At 35.6% G+C, this 14,183-nt stretch overlaps 2 protein-coding genes across 3 annotated transcripts; one reads left to right on the top strand and one right to left on the bottom strand.

Moving 5' to 3' along the window:
- Positions 1-215: 215 nt before the first annotated feature.
- LOC127259409 (uncharacterized) lies at positions 216-2,754 on the bottom strand. Of its 2 annotated transcripts, none has more exons than XM_051286727.1 (5): positions 2,572-2,754; positions 1,872-2,044; positions 1,087-1,270; positions 689-798; positions 216-599 (listed from the first exon to the last, which is right to left on the bottom strand). In XM_051286727.1, the coding sequence occupies exons 1-5, from the start codon at positions 2,635-2,637 to the stop codon at positions 518-520; spliced, it is 615 nt and encodes a 204-aa protein (XP_051142684.1). In that variant the 5' UTR covers positions 2,638-2,754; the 3' UTR covers positions 216-517. The 2 variants fall into 2 exon arrangements, with proteins under 2 accessions (XP_051142684.1, XP_051142685.1); XM_051286728.1 differs by having other exon boundaries at positions 689-795.
- A 597-nt stretch (positions 2,755-3,351) lies between these two features.
- Positions 3,352-14,159, top strand: LOC127259529 (structural maintenance of chromosomes protein 1). Its single transcript, XM_051286908.1, has 18 exons — positions 3,352-4,066; positions 5,148-5,384; positions 5,676-5,906; positions 6,275-6,513; positions 6,621-6,887; positions 6,967-7,237; positions 7,562-7,686; positions 8,660-8,769; positions 8,834-8,941; positions 9,033-9,172; positions 10,370-10,459; positions 10,528-10,736; positions 11,470-11,639; positions 11,932-12,041; positions 12,133-12,509; positions 12,844-13,122; positions 13,454-13,681; positions 13,763-14,159. The coding sequence occupies exons 1-18, from the start codon at positions 3,629-3,631 to the stop codon at positions 13,806-13,808; spliced, it is 3,675 nt and encodes a 1,224-aa protein (XP_051142865.1). The 5' UTR covers positions 3,352-3,628; the 3' UTR covers positions 13,809-14,159.
- Positions 14,160-14,183: the final 24 nt, after the last annotated feature.

Genomic DNA, 14,183 nt, shown 5'->3' with positions numbered 1-14,183 from the left:
CGAACAAGGATTTCGACTATCATCTCAACTTAGTTGCCTTGCATAATTTGATACATAAGTTCTATCCCCTCACACAAATTAAAAATATTAAGGAACAGTTACTCAAATTTTAGTAGGAAATGCTCAAACAACATATATGAACACTACCTTCGATCTATCAGCCTAGATATCCGGGCCTCAATGCTATAACTAGGTGCACGACATATCGCTGCAGCTTCATCAAAGCAATGACAAATTAAATTGCAATTCAAACTGTAAACAGATTTCTCTTGTAGATAGTTCAATCTCAACCAATCGCAAAAAACGTGCACAGTTTATTCCAAGAAAAACAGGCAATGTTTCAGTACTGCTCGGAGATCAACTAGCCTCAACAAGCAGAGTGTTCTGCAAGCTAATATCAGTTAAAGGTTGATTTTTAGAAACTTACCTTGCTTTTATGAGAATTTAGGGCTAGGGAAAGGAGATGACGGCATGGGTGTGGACAGAGAAACTGATGGGGTGGCACCTCAATTTTTAGTTATTCTCTATGAGTTCTTGCCATCTCATCAACATCAAGTTCCATGGCTAAAACAGAGGCATCCTCTTCAGCACTAAAATCACTGAAAAACAATTAAGCATCGGTATCATCAATCTTAAGTGTGCTAGAAATATGTAACAAACAATGAAGAATCTGATAAAAATCACAAACCTATTATATACAGGACCATGGTCCACTGCACTTCTTAGGCAATATATGGCTCTACCAATTATGTCCGTAATATTAACAGGGCCAAATGTTCGGCTATCATAGGCTTCCTGCTGCACAGGGCCAGAAAAAATCACAAATCGATCGAACATGAATTAGCAGTTTTAAGAAAAAGATTTCAATCAGATCATGTGGCATTGTTAGAAATTAGACTCACTATATGTGGCAATTTGACATGGATTAATAAAGGGCCCAATGATTATCAAAGAAAGAAGTATAACTAGTGATAAGAGTTGAAAGATGAGTCTAGTTGTGTCTGAAATTCACTGTAACAGACTATCCAAAACAAGTACGGAACATGTTGCATTGGGAGGTATGATATGGGGAAAAACATACCATACCTTAGGTTTTAGTTCTTCATTGTCACATACTACCCAACATTCATCCTTCTCAAGGACAAAAGGTTCATCCTTGTCATCACTAGAAACCATTTCATATCCTTCGGTGGCAGCCAGCCTTCGGACAATATAATCATCTGAGCTCTTAGGGTCCTTCAGGACTACCACATCTCCAACATAAACTTTCCTGGCATCCATAACAAAATTATATAAGCTGATGGAGTAAGATTTCCTCCCAAAAAAAAACACGGTGACTATCTCCATATATATATATATCATTAAGATAGGAGCTAGAAAACAATTATTTGAACTCTACAGTAAGCAAATAAGCAATAGTTGCAGGCAGTGCAACTTCCAAACATAAAGATACTCATCCATCTTCAATTATCAAGCTAGTCTATTTTATGCAACAAGATGGTTTTGTAGAGTTTAACGAGGAACAGCCCTGGAGAAACGAACAGGCATCTAAGGACTCCTATACCCTACCCTTTGGTTGAAGACACTTTAGAAGCATTTTTCTACACTTGCATATAGCTACTGTTTGACACTACAAAAGGATAAGAGAACTGTTGAATGAACCCCAACACCCCCCTGCCACTGCACACCCTGCCAATAAGTCCTTAGGCCAAGTTGAAATTAATGAATGGGCATGAATATAAAAAGAGCTCATATCAGCTAACATTGAGAAGTGATAAACTAAAGAGACAAATAAATCTGGTAATTGCATGAGCTATCAAATAGAAAAGGTATTTGTTTTGCTGCCACAAAATAGTCTTACTGAACCATACGTTGGATCTGCAGCTGGAATTTTCCGAACAAGAAGAGTTCCGCCGCTCATCCCTAATGTAGGGGCCATTTCTTTTCCTTTGTTGTAGTGCAAGAAAGTCAATTTTTCTATAAAAACATTTCTAAATATGGTATCCAGTCCCTTAGCAGTCAAAATTGGGCCTTGTCCATATGTCTGCATCATACAAAAGAGATTCACTCAGACAATGATGAAACGGGATTCCAATGCTAGGAGCTCAATAGCACTGGTGTTAAATGTCAAAGTTGATCACAACAATATCTATCTTTAACTTCATTGACTAAACCAAGAAACCTCACCCTTATAATTTTTCCAAGAGCATTCATAACCCACATAAAACTCATCTCAGTCAAATCAGGAACAACGAACAAGGAGTAATCAAGTGAATTCAAAACAAATAACCGAAACACACAAATGCGAAAATGCTTTCCACTGTTATTCTCCCAAAAAATTAAGCATCTAGAAAGCTCGTATCAAAACTCAAAAAGTTCTCATATTTAGAATGAAGACTTAATTAGAATTCAGTACATTAATAATTCAAATGAAAATAACCGGTTCTCTTGCATACAAGTGCTAGACCTAGAAATCAATAGTCGTTGAACATATATAAAACTAATAGCAACCCAACAAAAAAATAAAGTAAGATGGTAATCAAATGGTTGACAGGAGGATATGAAAGTTGCCTTCCGATAGAGAGAGACGGAGTACTTGAACTTGGTGGCAAAGTAGCGGGAGAAGGTTGAAGGCATGGCGGCAATGGATTTGGCATTCAGATTGCTTGCAGTCCAGGCTGAGGCTTAGCCGGCGGCACCCAGCTTCGCTTAAACCCTCGATTTCTCCTCGTAATAAAATGGAAATGGATTATACGTGTGTGAGTGTTTTATTTATTTATTTATGAAAATATGTTTTGAATTAAAAATTTTATGAAATATACAACAATATTTAATAAAATAAAATCGATTAAAATGAAAATATGTTATTTATTACGAAAAAAATAACACTGTAATAAATAAAAATTAAATATTTAATATTATATATTTTTTATTAATAAATAATACAATATTCGAATCTATGTTCTTATTATTCATATTCAATCAATAAGTAAATTATTATTATTTTTTCTACCATTTGTTTATTTAATGAAATAATTTAAAAGAATATTTATTATATTAAATTTTTAATAAAAAAATATACTCTACCTACGTACCTAGATATTTTATTATTATCATTAGATGCTTAAACATCAGTTTGATTTTATTTTTTTTTTTAAATGAATTGATGAATTTATTTTTCATGTGTACTATAAAAATTAATATAATATTTTGTGGTAATAGATGAGATATATATATATATATATTATATTAATATGTATATATATTTGTATTTTTTAAATAATATTTAATTGTCCTGTTGAAAAGTATTAGTGTTCCAACTATTGATAATTAGCTGAAGGGAGGAAAGGACTATTTTGAAGCCCAAATATTTGTCGCGGACTATTTTGAATCGTGCGGGTGACGAGCTAAAGCGCATCGCGCACTTCACTCATGGAAATTCCAAATTCCTGAAAATTCTGCTGCAGCGTAGTTTTCCCTCTCAAAACCCCCAATCTCCGCCAAAACCCTAATTATTCATCTCCCCATTTTGAATTGGGGCGTGGGTACCCTCAGGAGTGCAAATCTGTGAAAAACCCCCCAATTTCTTCAAACCGCCGGCGTTTGATTTCCCAATAAACCCGTAAAAATGCCTTCCCGGCCAGTCTGCGGCAAAATCCTCCGGCTAGAGCTGGAGAATTTCAAGTCGTACAAAGGCCACCAAATTATTGGTCCTTTCTACGATTTCACCGCTATAATAGGACCCAACGGGGCTGGGAAGTCCAATCTAATGGACGCTATAAGCTTCGTTCTTGGCGTCCGGACGGGTCAGTTGCGTGGGGCTCAGTTGCGGGACCTAATTTACGCATTCGACGATCGTGAAAAGGAACAGAGGGGACGCAGGGCGCACGTCAAGCTCGTGTACCAGATGCCTGATGGCTCGGAAACTGAGTTCACCCGGTCAATTACCCCCGCTGGTGGTAGTGAGTACAGGATTGGGAGTTACGTTGTGAACTGGGATGATTACAACTCGAAGTTGAGGTCTCTTGGCATCCTCGTCAAAGCGCGGAATTTCCTTGTTTTTCAGGTATTATTTGTTCTTGTATATTCAAATTCAGCTTGTGGAGCGTATTCACCGATGACTAGTGTGCGAATTCCAGATGTACGTGTAAGAGTCTAGGTTGCTCGGGTTTTGGTTAAGGGTTGGAATACAAGCCAATTTCTTTCATTAAAAAATACTCCCTCCATCCCATGTAAGGTGTTCATTTTTATTTAGTGTAGACACCCAAATTTAGGAGTGTTATTAATTTAATTAAAATTAAAAAAATTATAAACTAAGAAATTCAAAATAAAATTAAAGTATATAATTCCTTTTAAAAAAAAAGGAAAGTGACAAAATAGGTTGGATAGACAGGTTGGATAGACGAAAATTAAAAGGTGGACGAGGTGGGACAAGGAAGGAGCATAACTCATTTTACTAAAAGGCATCACTTCATCATCCATTTCATTTTTATTTAACATATTATATAAGAATCTTCATAGTATTAATATTTATTTTCCATTGAAAACATAACATAAAAGCCTAAATTTCTGCTCAACTTTAATATGGAACCCGTGGTTTTACCGTGGCTACCAAAATGGGAAAGAAAAGAGGTAAAAGCTCTGTGGAAGCTGGTATACTTTTATGGTATAAGTTTGGAAATTTGATCTCGCGCATAACCTATTGTCAAGAACTCAATGGTGAAAGGGAACTGTGGAAAGAAGATATGTTTTCTTGTTTTAATTCTGACCCTTGAAATCAGTTTTGTGCATGCATTTGCTGTTTGATCTTAAATATCCAAATTCCGTTGCATTAATATTTCAGTTGTCTATAAAACATGTGTAGTCCTCCTGCGTGGTGGCTATCTTTGATAAAAGGACTGGCATATTGCCCGAATATCTTGTTATGCTCATGATTTAATTGGTAATTGAATATTTGATTGGCAAAAGATCACGCAAAATGTGTTCAGTCGCAAACTTTAACATTGTAACGTTGAGGGGGGTTTTTAAATTGCAAATTGCTTTAGCCTTTCTCCTTGCAGTGAAAGGGATAGTGTGGCAGACCCTTGTAGAAATTCATCTGTGTTGTGCAGTTGGTTATGCTCTTCTAACTCGTTTCTTTTTCCTAGGGAGATGTGGAGTCTATTGCCTCCAAAAACCCGAAGGAACTGACTTCACTAATTGAACAAATATCTGGCTCTGAAGAATACAAGCGACGGTATGAAGAGCTGGAAGTAGAAAAGGCTGAAGCTGATGAAAAGGCTGTTCTTGCTCATCAGAAAAAGAAGACCATATCTGCTGAGAAAAAGCAAAAGAAGCTGCAAAAAGAAGAGGCAGAAAAGCATCTCAGATTGCAGGAGCAACTGGTTAAAATCATTCTTTAACATCTTTCATGTTGCAACCGTTGCTACAAAATTGATACTTTTATCTTGCTATTAGAAGTTTCCAATTTTCTGACGTATATGCTCATTGCTATTCACAAACACCTCTATTTATAATATCATTCCATTGCCAGGCCTAACTATCATTGAAAAATACACATTCTCTTATTCTCTGTTGAGCTATACATATTTCACTAAACAGAATAATGATAATGAGAAAACAGTTATCTGCTACATTTGACTGACACTAGTCTCATGCTGGTAACACCCATGCAGAAATCTTTGAAGCTGGAACACTATCTTTGGCAGCTTCTGAACATAAAAAGGGATATTGAAAAAGCTAATGAGGATATGGATGAAGAACAAAACAGCCTGAACAATATCATGGTTGAACTGGATACTTACGAAGCTGAACGTGGGAAAAAGAATAAAGAACAGGCTGGATATTTGAAAGAGATTGAATATTGCCGGAGGAGGATTGCAGAGAAGCATAATAGACTTGACAACGTACGGTTTCTGTTGATAATACTGTACATTTGAATGTTTTCCTGTTTCCATGATTTTCTTTAATAGTCCTCTTCTGTGGTAAGTATAACCTAGGTCATCCTGTTGGTTTACTTCTTTGTACAGATTGAATTAGAAGCTCTAATTCTGGATTTAGTTTTGTGATAGGACCAATTATTAAGGACAAGATGCTGACGGAATCAACTCATCAGTGGTTCTTAATTTGCTTTGAAAACTTTGATTCATTAGGAAAGTAAAACTGCAAATGGAATATGCAAGCATTTGATGTTTCCCAATGAATAGTTACCATCACTTAAAAGCTGTCAAATTAAGATTCTCCAAATTAATAGGCACCTTTTCTGTTGTTGTAGCAAACTGATCTTGTCAAGTTGAAGGAGGAGATAGCACGTCTAACCTCTAAAATAAAAACTACAAGTAAAGAGCTGTCTAAGAAAAAAGAAGAAAGGAGGAGGCATGTGGAAGAGGTTCAGAGACTTGAGGATGACTTGAGGGCTGTAACACAACAACTCGAAGAGTTACGGGAAAAAAGCCAGGATGCTGGTGGGAAACTTCAGTTAGTTGACAGTGAATTAGAAACATATCACCAGATGTGTGTTCCTGTGGTTCTTCTCTCTTTATATTGTTGTGCCTATTTTCTTTTCAATTCTGACATATTTAAGCCATTCTTAAATACTAATTACTTTTTTTTTTTTACAGTAAAGAGGAAGCTGGGATGAAAACTGCAAAACTAAAGGATGAGAAGGAAGTTTTGGACCGACAACAAAATGCTGATATTGAAGCCCAGAAGAATTTGGAAGAAAATATACAGCAGTTGGAAAATCGAAAGCAGGAATTAGAGTTGCAGGAGAAAAATATGGAAACTAAATCCAAGAAAATCCTTGAAACTGTTAGGAAGTACAAGGAAGATCTTCTTAGAGTGGGTAAGGAACAGCGTGAGATGAAAGATAAACTTGTGGACTCCAGGTTGGGGACATATTGATCTGTGTACCTTTCAATTTGTTTATGACATTTTAAAATACACTCGGGATGTACTTTGTTCCAGGCGCAAATATGATATGTTGAAGGCAAAGATTACTGATGTGGACAATCAGCTTCGGGAATTGAAGGCTGATAGACATGAAAATGAGAGGGATGTTAGGTTTTCTCAGACAGTTGAAACTTTGAAACGCCTCTTTCCTGGGGTTCATGGTCGCATGACTGATCTCTGTAGACCTTCACAAAAGAAGTATAATCTTGCTGTCACTGTTGCTATGGGTAGATTCATGGATGCAGTGGTAGTTGAAGATGAACAAACTGGAAAGGAATGTATCAAGGTACATATTTATGGGTAACTTGAAAGCTGTTACATTTTTACTGTTCTGTTGACAAATTATTATAAAATATCTGTCGAATCCTCTGTGCTTGGATTTCTTCCAATTACAACTGTGAAGGTCATGAAGTTCATGATTTCTTCATTTTTCTTTCCAGTATTGTTGCACTTAGTATGCTATGTTTTTCTTATATGAAAGACTTTTGACCCGAAATATGTAGTTTTAAGACGGTTTCATTCTCTACAATTTGAGGATTTTCTATTGGTCTACTTTCACTTTTGGTATTTAAGGTTTATACAGAGTAAGTATGGACTTTCATGCATGCAGTATCTGAAAGAGCAAAGGCTACCGCCACAAACATTTATACCTCTTCAGTCAGTGCGTGTGAAGCCAGTCATAGAGAAGTTGCGCACCTTGGGTGGAACTGCAAAGCTGGTTTTTGATGTCATACAGTATCCTCCATTATAACAGCCATTTCGTTGATTATTAGATCACTTATCTAAATAATAAATTGTGTGAATAACTTCTGTTTTATTTTTTGTTTGTTTTGTTATAGAGAATCTTGCAGAACTTTTCTTTTGTACTGACTGCAATATGACATTCTACGTATGGATGCTTACTTGATCTTTTCCATCTCCTAACTTTCTATTTGTGTAAATTCTAGTTTGTCTATATGATGCTGTTTCTTATGCATGTCATTATATCTATTTTGTCTTTGAGAAATGTTAAATATGAGAGGCCTCTTTGTTGATTTCTCACCTTTTCATTTTGCCTCCTAATTGTGGGTACATCTTACATGTGATACATGTGGCTGGTCATATTGATTGCATGCATATATACAAAAAACTAGAACTGTTGACATAACTATATCATTCATTATCCAAATACAATAGTTGGTTTTTAGTTTTTGGTTTTGATGTTGTTAAGGTGAGATAGTTTTTGGATGTGATTTTTGGTGGAAAATTGAGAGAATATTTGGTAAAAAAAAAACTCAAAAGAGAACAAACCCTTTATTTCCAGTAGCTTAATTATGCTATAAATTCTCTATACTAGTGTTGGAACATTATATTCATCGAATACCTAAATTATGGTATTCTAGATATTCTAAGATCATTATTACAACAGTTTTTTCTTTTAAAGTAACATTTTATTGGATTCAGCCCCTGTGTACTAATAGATTTAATGGCGTTGATACACTACATAATCTATATGTCAAACCTTACAAATCTGTCGTACCTATAAGATTCTGCATAATTCTTGTTCTGAGCTTCTCTGCAAACTTGTGTGATCACAATGCCACCTCAAGAAACCTTGACATCTACTTTAAATTAACATGTTTTCGCATTCAGCAAAAGAGTATTACTTCTGTTTACTGCTGGATTTTTGTTTAAAGAATTTGTAGGCCTGTTTCCTTAACACTTACAGATTTGATCCTGTGTTGGAAAAAGCTATTTTGTTTGCTGTTGCAAATACCTTAGTCTGTGACGATCTTGATGAAGCTAAGCATTTGAGCTGGACTGGACAGAGGTTCAAAGGTATATTGCTTATTTTATCCCTCTAGATACTCCATGGACTGATGCATCTCAATTTTGATGTCAGTTGTGACTACTGATGGAATTTTGTTGACCAAATCTGGTACAATGACTGGTGGGACAAGTGGCGGGATGGAAGCCCGCTCACATAAATGGGATGATAAGAGAGTAGAAGGTCAATGGAATTGTATCTTTTACTGTACTATAATTTTTGTCATCGTTAAGGTCAATTCTTTTCGTTGCTGATCCAGTATTGATGTTTGTAGGGCTTAAGAAGAAAAAGGAAGATCTGGAGTCTGAATTGGAAATGCTTGGTTCAATTCGAGAAATGCAGCTTAAGGAGTCTGAAGCATCTGGGAAAATTAGTGGCCTTGAGAAGAATATTCAGTATAAAGAAATTGAAAAGGTTTCTCTTTCACTCATATTGATTTTTGTATTCATGAAATTTAGTTGTTACTTTCACAAATACATTTTTATCAGTACCATCCTCTTAAAATTAGGGAAGATGATGTACCAGGTATTTTTGCATGGCTTTAATGTTCATGTAAACTCATGATGTTAGTTGGCAGATAAATAATCTTGATAAGGATATTTCATATTTGACCACAATTTGCTCTTAATACTCATCAACTGCTCTCACCTATAGGTGATCTTGGAAATGGAATTTACAGAATGTTAAGTGCCTATTGGCCTGCTATAAATCTAGATTTTCGGAATCTTGTTTTCCAAATATGTCAACTGTGTTTAGATTGAGGATCTTGGAAGGAAACCGAACATGATGAGTATAAGAATATTAGTTGTTTGATTAGGAAGGAAAATGATATGGATGGAAAACTTGGTTTGGAGAAGGAAAAATCATTTGGCGTAGAATAATGAGCAAACTAACCTTGTATCTGCCTTCAAAATTTTCACCAGCCCAAGGCATGTTTACTTTAAAGGATATGATGGAATTGGTTAACTACATTATAATTTTTATCCAACATTTTAGCTATTTTATGTTACCTCCTTCCGATTGTGTATGCTACTTTTACTTTTTGCATGGTATGGTATAGTTTTGATAATTTTTTTACAATTTTGTTCTCACTTTTTGTTTGGAATAATTTTATAAACTGTATTTTGAAGGATAAAAGAGGAAAACTGTAAATAAAGAAAAATTGCAAAAGTTTAGGGATATTCAAAATTAAAAATAATAACAAAAGATTGGGGCCAAAGGTAGTATGATATTTTATTTCAATTATCCATAATCAATCCCATCCATCAAACTAAATATGCCCTTGATGTGTTTTCTTTCATTTGCTTGGTGTGTTTTGAAAAAAAAAATAATTTTTGTTCTCTTTATTTCTCTCTTTTTATTTTATTTTATTTTTCTTGTAAAATTCCTCGAGCCAACATTGAGATTTTTTATGCCTTTTCACACACTTTGTTTCCCTTTTTCTATTCTACACAAAATCCTTGAACAAAGCATAGTTTATAACTTTACATTTGTCTACTTGGTTGTATTGGTGAGATCCAAAGTTACTGCAAAACCTTTTTTTTCCCTATTCCACATGAAATCTGTTGCGGTTTGAGGCTACATCCATATAATTCAGAAACTCTTCTGCAGAAAAGTATCGAGGACAAACTGAGTAAATTGAAAGTTGAGAAGCGCAGCATTGAAGATGAAATTAGCCGTGTCAAACCTGAAGCTCGGAAGGTGCATTTTTCTTTTCAGCACTCGTATTTATCCTTAATCAGATACTTAAACATGACTTTCTTCTTCAGTTGGAAAATGCTATTGCCACAAGGGCATCAAAGATTGAATCACTGGAGAAGAGAATAAATGATATTGTTGACCGAATCTACAAGAAATTTAGTGAGTCTGTTGGAGTAAAAAACATCCGTGAATATGAAGAAAACCATCTCAAGGAAATTGAGCAGACAGCTGCAGAAAGATTCAACTTGCATAACCAGCAATCAAAACTTAAGTACCAGTATGTGTTGCGCTTGATAATTATTGGTTTTCCCATGATGGTTTGCATGCTTCTTTACTTCCTGAAAATTTCCAAAACATTTCATAACCTTGAATATCTGAAGCCTTGTCATATTTGGCCAGTAACTACTCTAACTTGTTTGCCTCTCACATGAGAAAAATTGACTATGTGAACATCGCAAGTTTACATTTAGAATGCATTGTCCTGCAACCAAAATGTTAGTCTCATTAGATAATTAAGTCTTGCATCATGTTACTTCCTCTTTTTGTTAAACTGCATTCTACTAGTAAAGAACTCATGGAAGAGAATTGTATGACTCAATTTGAAGAATTGGCTACTAGAAATGGTAATTTTTTTGTTTCCAAGATCAGTAGTGTTTGGAGATATTTGTAGTTAACAAAACAACCCACATGTCTGATATCTAAATCTCTCCTCTTACTTAAGAGTTAAATGTGGATGTTTGAAGCCAAAGAGATTATATTGTATCTTATCCATTATCCAAAAGGTTTGCATGACATGAGCTAACAGATAGCATACAATAAAACAGTTATCTGGACTAAGATTGACAATGGACCTTATCTTTTGAATTGGAAACTCTAAACTGGGGAAGTGCAGAGAAGAAAACTGTAGTTTCCAATCTTTCCATTAATGATGCTCATAACTGGTTTTTTCTGTAAGAACTGAATGTGGTTCCATAAGATGTTAGAGTTCCTCATACATGCTGTGTTGCCAGGTTGGAGTATGAAAAGAAACGAGACATGGGTTCTCGTATTTCCAAGCTGGAATCAACACTTACCAACTTGAAAAGTTCGTTAAAAGAGGTTGAGAGAAGGCAAAATGATTTGAAGTCGTCGACCGAGACTATAACTTCTGAGATTGAAAATTTGAAGGAAGAAGTACAAGGTATTTGAGGTTTTCTTTTGTTCTCTTCTTGTTGAAGCTTAAAATAGTGACATTTTTATAATCTGAATCAAATTAAGAATGTTAAGATTTCAAAAAGCTATGCTAAACCATGGGATTCATTGTGGACAGTCATTTTATATATATGACTGGTTTTGGTTGGTAGGGAAAAATGCAGCATATGCTTTTAGTATTCTCGAGGAGATCGATCATATTTTTTTTTTGCTTCATTTGGTTTCATTTTTATATGATCCTTGTTGTACTCAGCAGCTGTATTATCTTTTCTTATATTTAGAATGGGAATTGAAAGCAAAGGAGTGTGATAAGGATATCCAATCGTGGAAGAAAAAAATATCTGCTGCTACATCAAATATTACCAAGCATAACCGTCAAATTAAGTCGAAGGTTATTTATGAACTTTCTTAGTGCACAATCTTCTAGCCCTTCCTTATATTAAAAAAACAGCTAATAAAGTTTCTGGCTGTATTATTAACAGGAGGCTCTGATAGAGCAACTGAATTCGCGGAAGCAAGAGATACTGGATAAGTGTGAGGTAGAGCATATTGACATTCCAACTGTTGAGGACCCCATGGAAACAGAAGCATCTGAAGGGACAGTTTATGACTTTAGTTTACTGAGTAGATCTCTTCAGCAAAGGTCAAAACCATCTGAGAGGGATAAGATTGAAGCAGACTTCTCACAGAAAATTGCTGCCTTGGATGCTGAAATTGGAAGAACGGCTCCAAATTTGAAGGCACTGGATCAATATGAGGCTGTTTTGGAGAAAGAAAGGGACGCATCCAGAGAGTGGGAAGCAGCCAGAGAAGAACAGAACAAAGTAACAGGAGAATACAACAAAGTTAGGCAAACCAGGTACTCTTTCAATTTCATGAAATAGATTGCATGTTCTTAGACACTCCCAATTAAGGCCATGTCTAGTCTTAATACATCTAGACTGAGTAAAGGTCTTTGTAGACATCACCCCTTTAAGCAATGAAGATACAAATCATTTATAAAGCATGATTGTGATTTACTGGCAAGGATTATTCCTATGCTGTTGCAACTTGAAATACTGTCTTTGAAACTGTTCTTTTGTATACAATATGAACTTAATGTGGTTATATTCGTGAGTATATTTGTACTGATACTTTGTATCTTATTTATGAAAGTTCTCAAATCAACGCAACTGATTTTAATTTGAATACAGGCATGAATTATTTATGCAAGCTTTTAACCACATCTCCACTAACATCGACAAAATATATAATGAACTCACCAAAAGCAATGCAAACTTGGTGGGTGGGACAACCGGTACCCATGCTGTGGGTGGAACTGCATTTCTGAACTTGGAGAACCCAGATGAGCCTTACCTGTTTGGCATCAAATACAGTGCCATGCCCCCAACCAAGAGGTATCGGGATATGTCACAGCTGTCTGGTGGTGAGAAGACTGTTGCAGCACTTGCATTGCTTTTTGCCATCCACAGGTGCGAACAGTTCAGAAAAGTTTACTTACTTTCTTGGGGTGTTGACCTTTGCTATTTTAGGTCCTCTGTAGAGATTTTCTACTTGGTTGCGCGAAGTTCTCATACTTTTTAATATGATGTGATGTACCACTCATATGCTTGATTGGTTAAGCATAACATTTGATCTATATGTTTTTTAGATTCTATTTCTAACTTGTATTGTCATTGGTACAATAGAGTTTGGGATTTAGAAATGAAGTGAAAATAATTTCCCTAGTTTATGTTTTGGTTTGAGGATCCCGAGTTTTACTTGATTGCATGCCTATCTATCTTACCATGCTTCCTTTTGCAGTTTCCGGCCATCGCCTTTTTTCATATTGGATGAAGTGGATGCTGCATTGGATAATTTAAATGTTGCTAAAGTTGCTAGTTTCATCCGATCAAAGTCATGTGGCGGCCGAACGGACCACCAAGAAATAGAACTTGGATCTGGTTTTCAGAGCATTGTGATTTCACTCAAGGACAACTTCTATGACAAAGCCGAAGCACTTGTTGGTGTTTACCGTGATTCCGACAGAGGGTATGTAGATCTATCCTTGTGTTTCAGACTGATTATAATACTAAACAACCCGACCCGACCCGACCTGACAATTTTTTACAGGTGCTCAAGGACACTGACCTTTGACCTGACGAAATACCGGGAATGATGAGAGGAAGGAACAAGAGTCGAGGCATTGGTGGATGTGTGTATTATGGAAGAATTTGCAGCATGTAATGGAGTGAATGAATGAATGAATGTACATGAAGAAGGCGTGTGTTAAATTTGTTTGTAGGTCTTTTCTTTTATAGTCTGGGATTGATTATCAATAAATGTAGAGAGATTTGTAAATTTTATCATGTTACCAAAATTTATACCCCTAGCTACCTACTGTCTAGTGTCTACTACTATAAATAATAATAATGCACCTGCACTGCACCTTGTTCCCTTCTCCTCTTCTGGATGGATTTTATGGTCTTTTAGACACAGCTTTGTGTGAAGGGAGGAGACCTTTTTATTTTATTTTGATTATGATTAATTCATC

This window comes from Andrographis paniculata, unplaced genomic scaffold (assembly GCF_009805555.1).
Source record: "Andrographis paniculata isolate CXL003 unplaced genomic scaffold, ASM980555v1 Contig60END, whole genome shotgun sequence".
NCBI classification, from domain to species: domain Eukaryota; kingdom Viridiplantae; phylum Streptophyta; class Magnoliopsida; order Lamiales; family Acanthaceae; genus Andrographis; species Andrographis paniculata.
Note: the sequence above shows the minus strand (reverse complement) of the source record. Positions and strands in the feature narration are given on the sequence as shown.